This window comes from Cryptomeria japonica, chromosome 1 (assembly GCF_030272615.1).
Source record: "Cryptomeria japonica chromosome 1, Sugi_1.0, whole genome shotgun sequence".
NCBI classification, from domain to species: Eukaryota; Viridiplantae; Streptophyta; class Pinopsida; order Cupressales; family Cupressaceae; genus Cryptomeria; species Cryptomeria japonica.
The window spans coordinates 511,139,913-511,148,377 of NC_081405.1; the positions used below are offsets into that span (position 1 = coordinate 511,139,913).

The 8,465-nt window shown below is 32.8% G+C and overlaps 1 protein-coding gene across 1 annotated transcript; it reads left to right on the forward strand.

Moving 5' to 3' along the window:
* Positions 1 to 1,934: 1,934 nt before the first annotated feature.
* On the forward strand, positions 1,935 to 5,459 carry LOC131045003 (probable LRR receptor-like serine/threonine-protein kinase At1g67720). Its single transcript, XM_059210755.1, has 12 exons — positions 1,935 to 2,052; positions 2,771 to 2,906; positions 3,001 to 3,073; positions 3,205 to 3,254; positions 3,366 to 3,437; positions 3,562 to 3,630; positions 3,770 to 3,843; positions 4,038 to 4,361; positions 4,566 to 4,634; positions 4,717 to 4,903; positions 5,008 to 5,116; positions 5,199 to 5,459. Exons 1-12 carry the CDS (start codon positions 1,935 to 1,937, stop codon positions 5,457 to 5,459), a joined length of 1,542 nt encoding a protein of 513 aa, XP_059066738.1.
* The last annotated feature ends 3,006 nt before the right edge of the window (positions 5,460 to 8,465 follow it).

Consider the following 8,465-nt stretch of genomic DNA (forward strand, 5'->3'; position numbering starts at 1 on the left):
ATATGACTAAATACTAATATCTTAATATCATTATTGCAAAACTCTATTAAATCACTAATTTCACCTATAAAATATTCTAAAATTTACTTTATTTTTAAGTTTACAATTTCGTTAATTAGAAGAATCGACAAGGTGATGATTGAGATCAACAAGTAGGAAGCAATAATCTCGTCCATGGACATGCAAAAACCCAACAGCGTCTATCCAACAATTTAAAATGTGAAAGTTACCAAAGGAAGACTTAAAAAAATTATAGCACCTCCTTTATGCAAAAGTATGGTTTATCTATCTGGATAGACATTTCCCATTAAATACTAACTCCTAATTTTAACACCTCCTTTATGCAAAAGTACGATTTATCTACCTAGATAGGCATTTCCCAAAAACCCTAACTCTGTTTATAAAAAAATATAAAACAAAAAACAAAGTTAAACAAAGTTTTCTTCATTGTGAAGATAACAGTGGTAACAATGAATAAAACTAAAAAAGTTGCTTTATTAAAAAAGCAAAGACATGCTTTCCACTACAACTTGATCTCCAAGGCATTGTTTATCTTCAATATCACCCTAAATGAATTCTAATATTCTCCCCCTTAATTTCAACCACTAATCGATTTAACACAAAAAGCAATTATATTTTCATCCGGCTTCAACAGGCTCAACTCCTACCACTTTTCATCATGCAGCGATCTCTATTTAGACTGCAAATTCTTGACTTTTAACTCCTTCAAGCCTTTTCTAAGACTTGGATTTGACTTTCTCACATAATTTCATATTGCTTGAGATCTTCTCTCCTCTCATAGAAGGATTCTCTCCTTTTTTTGAAAAAACAATATTATGTCCTCTTCAAAGACCATGATTGGGCTTCCTCACACAACTTCATGTTGGTGGCTTTTACTAATTCTTCGCCATTTACAAGATCCATGATCTTCTTCATACAAATCAATATTTTTAATGATTTGTGATAGTTGTCTTTTTCTCCTTCAACAATCTTATAAATGAAGGGTTTCACCTTTTTGGAGGTGGTTTTAAACTTATAGTTTATGCTAGATTACAATCTCCTCTTTCGAGGGTTGACTTCACCTTATTGAGGAGGTGGCTTCTTCATTGAAAGTTGTTGACTTTAATAAAACTTCACCCTTTAAACATGGGTGGCTTTCTAATGGAAAAATATCACGAAAATGGTTTGTAATCTCTGTCCATCTCTTTTGGTGGCTTTCTGTGGATTGCTAGATTTAGTAATTTCTTTAGTGCTTTGACTAGTTCTTCAGAGTCTTCAACCTCCCACGATCTTTCTTGAATCAAAATACATTCTCAAACGTGCTTTGATACTAATTGAATGAAATATAAAATTGGAACACAAATAAATTGTTCTATTAATTGAAAACATTACAAGAGGATCAGACTAAGTGGTAGAGAATTAATTACAACTGTCTCCTTATATAGAGGTCTTAGATACATCTAGATATTGGAAAACATGTATTATTGAGAATAAAGCCAAAAACTAGAGCTAAAAAACTAAGCTTATCATAGCTATTTGCAAACTGCTGGTTTCCAAAAATATATAAAATAAAAAACAAAGTTAAACAAAGTTTTCTTCACTGCGAAGATTGCAGTAGTAACAATGAATAAAACTAAAAAAGTTGCTTTAATAAAAAAACAGAGATATGCTTTCCACTGCAACTTGATCTCCAAGGCATCGTTCATCTTCAATCACATGTAGGGGAAGACCTGGTCATTTCAGATGAGCTTGGTACTGTCCTTAACGATGGCACTTATTATTTTGCTCTTTACTTCTGCAACATCATCAAAGAGACAAGACTTTCACGGAACCGCACGTCCCAAGTACTCATTGGCAATCATGAAGTAGCGGAGCTAAATTTTCCTTCATATCTATATTGCCGAGGCTTACATTCCATGATAAATTTTAGCGCAATGGATACTCCCGACATTAGATTGAGTCCGCTACAAGGATCTGACGTTGGCCCATTCATAAATGCAGCTGAACTATATCAAACGGTAAACATCAACAATAGGACAGATGTCAGAGACGGTAAGTTTGTTTCTCCGTCAGTTTCATTAAGAGCATTAGCTTAATTTCTGTTTGCTTAATTAACTTCTTCGTTAGTTTTTAGTAGAATTGCTTATCAATTTTCTATATTTGCATTGTGAATATATATTTGTGCTCACTATTTATAGTCAGTCTGTTGCATCATTGGTATGTTGGAATGTGAAGTCCAAATTGGGTTCTTAGCTTATAATGGTTGAGGCATCTTGGATTCCCATCTAGCACTAGTTGAGTCATCATGACCTTCTTAGCTCGTAGTGGTTGCATCATCATGGCATTCTTAGCTAGCAAGTTTTGTTAGGAAAGTTTCTATAAATAGTAATTTTGACATGTATTTTACATGTAGTTGTGTGAGTCATACTTATTATATTTAGTAAGTTGTCTTCAATTAGCAGTATGCAACTTGATTGTGTTAGGCTATTCAAAGTCATGTTTTCATGTACAGTTTTTAAGATTGTTGTAACTTTGTAATTCCTCAAAATCAATATGAAGGACAATTTACCCGTGGTTTTTTACTGGTATATTTTTACCAGATTTTTTCTATGTAAATCTGAGTGTTATGTGTAATTGTTCTTCTTTGCAATTTTGTACCCTTGTTATTTTTCTCACATGACATGCCCAATTAGTTTTTAATGAAAGGGAAATAATATATTACTGTATTGTTTTATAATGTATTCCTAATGTTTTAGGATGTGTGACACAGTTCTTGCTATTAGGAAAATAGAAACTATATCGAACGTTCCAGATGATTGGACAGCAGGAGATCCGTGCTTGCCCGTCGGTTTTCCATTAACCGGTGTTATCTGCAATAAGGAATCTTCCCCACGAGTGATTATTGTGTAAAGTTCTTTCCTTCAAAATAGTATAAATTAATATATTAAGTGTCATTTCAGTGCAAAAGGCTGTTAACCCACATTATTTCATTCATTTCAGGAATTTAACAAACATGGGTATCACCGGCGACATCCCTGCAAGCATAGCCAACTTGACAGCATTAACTCAATTGGTACGATATCCAACAAAACAATATTGAATATAATTTTAAAAAATAATCATATATTCTATTTTGCAATCTATAGATGTCGCTCTGTACACAGTTTAATAGATGACTAATCACTTTATGTTTATTTGTTTTAGCTGTTAGGAAACAATAATCTATCAGGCCCTATTACAGAGCTTAGCACATTGTAAGACAGATCCTCAACAATCTTCTATCAAAAGACTTTTTCTTATATACATAAATGAATGAGAAAGATAGTTTGTCTTTATTGATATTTAATTTCCTTGGCATGTCGAAGGCAACTGCAAAATAATCAACTGACTGGAGACATTCCGAGTTCATTAGAGAAGCTTCCCATGTTAAATGAGCTGTATGCGTACTCTTGACTTCTTTATCTTTTCTTATAACTATTTTATTTATGTTTTGATACTTTAGTGAAGGTAATGTGTACTTAACTAGGTTTGTTATTAACCAGTACCTTTTATAATGTATAGATTTTTGGAGAACAACAATTTAAATGAAGCTGTGCCAGCTGGTTTAATTAAGCCTGGATTAAACCTTCGGTAAGAGGACACTCTCTCATGTATTTGTCCCTTTGAAACGGCATTATTATTGCTCAACATCTGAAATAGATGAAAAAAGATTTTGCACATAATGTTTTCTTTCTCCTTTGTATCTTAATTTGTTCACTGTGTTGTGTAGAGTTCATCCTCAAAATAAAACTTCAGACAAAAAGAACAGCAAAGGAAGATGGATTATAGGACTTGCTGTTGGCTGTTCAGTTTTTAAATTGTTATCATAGTTGGGTTTCGTCTATGGAGACACAAATCTGATCGAAAGGTTCTCACCAAAGAAAGTTCTATCGTACAACCTCAATATACAGGTACTTTGAGGACTTTTGTGACTTGAAAATTGTTTATTTAAACGCAATAAACAATAATTTGATCCTTTATTATCTCTTTTGAAACAGACAAAGATGATCCAAATGAGTTTCAAAAACTGGCGGTTGAATATACTGAAGAAGATATTAAAGCAGCTACAAATAGCTATTCTACCTTCATTGGTAAGGGAGGGTTCGGATCTGTGTTTTATGGTAGACTTTCAGGGAATGCTGTTGCCGTGAAGATGCTTTCAACGGACTCATTTCAAGGAAAGCAAGAATTCCGAAATGAAGTTTTTCCTTTCTTACCGAATACGGAGTTTTTCATCAAATACAACAATTTTATTCATCCTCTACTTCTATTTCAGCCCAAATTCCCTACTTACATTCTGGTGCTTGTCTTCTTGGCTCCAGGTAACTCTCCTTTGAAGGATATACCATAAGAATCTTGTAAATTTTATTGGGTACTGTAGACAACCTATAGTGGCCTTCGTATACGAATTTATGGAATATGGAACGTTGATGGATCATTTACACGGTATTGTTTATTCTATATTATTGTGAATGACGTTTAATGCAATTAAAATTTAGCTAAAGTACTTATTATTATATTTACAGGCCCAGCCAGACTAGAGAAACCGCTTAATTGGCAAACCAGGGTCGACATTGCTTTTCAAGCACCAGAGGGTAATTTGTTTAAGCAATTGGTGTAAACCTTTCAAGGTTATATTATGTAAAATTACCCTTACAAGTGTTAAATGTTTTGCAGGTTTGCTATACTTGCATGAGGGTTGTAGTCCTCCAAACATACACAGAGATATTAAGTGCAGTAATATTCTTTTGGATAAAAGAATGTTCGCCAAGATATATGACTTTGGTCTATCGAAGTTGTTAGACAACAACCAAAGTTACATAACAACTAATGTCAAGGGCACCTTTGGCTACCTTGATCCTGAGTATGTATTTTCATACTTCACGATTATATAATTTTTTTAATCAACCAACCATCTTAACATTCATCAAATTGGTGACAGTACATTAAATTTGGAACTTGATGCAGATATTTTGGAACATCATCGTTAAATGAAAAGAGTGATGTCTATAGTTTTGGTGTAGTTTTGTTGGAGATTATTTCTGGGGTACCTCCTAAAGAGGGAATAGTTGAAACGGTAACTCATTTAGTATATAAGCTATTTCTTTTTTCCCTTAGATTGTAATATGTAATTCTCATCTTACAGAAGTTATTTACAGGCAAAAGAATTGCTTTCACGCGGAAGACTAACAGACCTAATGGATTCTTCGCTTGGTGGCCGATATAGTTTAGAATCTGCATGGAAAGTTGCAGAGATTGCATACACTTGTGTGGAATTAAGACCAATAAATCGACCCAGAATGAATACTGTTGTAAGAGAACTAGCAGAAGCTAAAGCACTTATATTGGATGATAGCAGTGAATCCGGATATGCTTTGACTGCATCGTCAAATGCACTTGAAATACCCCAACTTAGGTAGCCATAAAATTGTGGAGCTCCTTTAGCTGTGTAAAGCTGTCCCGTAACAGTGTATTCTTTTACAAACTTTTTGTTCTAATAAGTATTATAGAACAAATTCTTGTGAATTGTTTATGGACAATTCCACACATAATCGAATTTGAATAGTATGGCTTATTTTAACTTAATTTCTTCCCATGTTCGTCATTTGTTTTAAAAAGAAAATGTTATAATTTTAATTTTTTTTTTAAATTCAATTATTTATATTTAATAAAACGTTCAAATTTCAATAGAGTATTTATGGTTAGATTATTCAGATTATTTGATCATTATTAAAATAAATTTCTTAATGTATGGTGATTAAGATAATTTTAACGTTTCATTATCACATCAGATCCACATTTTTATCTATATTTGATGATATAGATCTTTTTTTATCTTTTCTTTGTATATTTAAATTATAATTTAAATCACAACTCATTCAAATGTCAAGATAATTTTTATGTAGATTCATATTTAATAAATTTTATTTGATGTTACTTACACTCTAATAAGTGGTTAATATTTTGATTGGGTTATCATTTTAAAGAATATATGCATATATTATTATTTCTAATATATAAGCATAGGCACTAAATAAAAGTATCAAAACTTTTAATTAAATGTATTATCCTTAAAATCTATCATATTAATTGTCCAAAATCACATCGAAAATGATTGTACTAATGAATCTTTTGATGTACCATATCAAATTCCTTCCTATATTCTTAATAGATCAATAGTCTAAAACCAATTTTTTTTCAATATCTATAAATTAAAATTGAACATCAACATAGAGAAAATTACATATCTTCCTTATAGCAATATACCTAGCATTTTCAAGACATCTTTCTCCAGAATGTTATGGCATTCCAGCGAAACCTGCAATCGAACTACCAAATCCCTCATTACCGCCAAAGGCAAGAACATCAAGATTTGCAGTAGTGTTAGAGATATGTATATCCAAGTTCAAACAATAAAGGGAGGAAGGGTAATAAGTTTCAAACATTTCAGCAAAGAAGGGAAGGGCAAGGTATTCAAAGTTTTAATCACAAATATCTCACAAAGGGGTTGGACTAGAAGTGAGCTTTCCCATTTAAACTCAGAAAATATGAGATCCTAGATCCCACATAAGGCAAGATCCTTTTCTCGGCAAGGTCTCTCTAGAGAATGGAAATTAGGAGATATAAAAAAATGGGAAAGATCCACCAAGGACTCAAAGGCTGCCTTATTTTGCCATGGGGGAAATAAGATTCCTATTGGAGGGGCTACAGAGAACAACCACCAAAGCTTCAGGATGCTCTAAAAAAAACTGTTTAGAGGGATCAATCAGAGGAACAATGATAGATAACTCTAGAATGATGAAATATGGCAAAGATCAATCCCCAACCAAGGCTAAAACTTAAGAGGAAATTCATCCAATTTTTTGCAAGATCCCAAGGAAAAGACAGTGGAAGAGTCATCAAGGAATGAAAAACAAAAAGCCTCTACAAGAAAATGTATGGAAGAAAAAGCATTTGGGCAGAAAACTCTTTGTTATGCCCTCAGATCTCACGAAGGTAGTGGAAAATAGGTTAAAGGAGTTATCCTTAATTGTCAAATGAGGAGGAGAAGAGAAAGAAGAAGGGATATCTAAAGAAATTCTTAAATGGTGGAAAGGAAAATACCCAGACAAGGTAAGCATTCGACCAGTCAAAAATTGTTTCTTTCTAATTGAATGTATAAATTTATATTTAAAACATGAAGTACTATCTGGTAATCCTAGCTTCTTTAAAGGCATTAGTTTTACTATAACAAACTGGACCCTAAATTTTTAACTTAGGAGCATTAAGGTTAACAAATCCTTAAAATGGGTGAGTCTAGTGGGTCTTCCCACTAAATATTGGAGTGGAGAGGCTATAATGAGAATAGGAGACGCATTGGGTTCCTTCATAGGAATTGATGGGGATTTCTTAAATAAGAAAATAGGGGATTCAATAAATATCTGTTTAGAAAATCATATGGATTTAGGGATATACAATGAGCTAGAAATAGTCACAAATGGTGGTAGGTGGAAGCAAGCAATCAAAACATTGAATGAGAATTACCTAGAGAGATTCTTGCCCAGAGGAAAACTGCAAGAAGGAACCTCAAACACCCTAGATACCAATGAGAGTTGGGAAGTCATAGAATAAGTAGATATGAATCTAGAGAGTAGAGATGTAGAGGAAGTCCTCTGATGCAGAACATCATGGAAACCCAACAAACCATCAAGGATCATGCTGATCCAATCATCTAAACAACATTTTAGAGGCATTTCTCATGTAACAATACACCTTATCATTGAATCAATAACAAATATGATAGGTTCGTCAATATTATCAAAGATACTTACAACCTTTACATTCCATAAACTTAAACATTCAATAAATAACCTTCAATTAATCACAAAACTTTCATCATATCCTTACAAACTCATACCAATCAATCATGAGTCCATCCACTTCATGCTTCCAATCACCTTCCAAATTTGTCCCAGTTGTGATAGTTTTGATACCCTATATTCTGTTATTAACATATTTCAAACCAGACAACATTTTGGAAATATCTTCTGTGGAGATGCAGATAACTAGGATTAATAAAACATAGCCGAAATTTAGAAAAATCCAATTGTGGATTTAAGAGTTATGGTCTCTGCACCGAGACCATTTTGACTGTTACAGAAAAACAAGAATTGTGCATGCACAGTCTGTCTAGGGTATCAAATATCTCCCAAAATACAAACCCATTTGATATGAAATAAAATCCATCTGAAAGCCTCTTGAATCTACTCTCATAATAACTAAGATTCAGATTTTTCCCATTGTTAAAATTTGGAATATGATCAAACCCATGCACACACCTTTGTAAATGAGGGTTTACAAACTGTTTTTACAAAAACTAACATAACTCATTCATTCCTTCATAAAAAAACACCAAACCAAAGCCAAAAGAATGCTAACTCACTTCC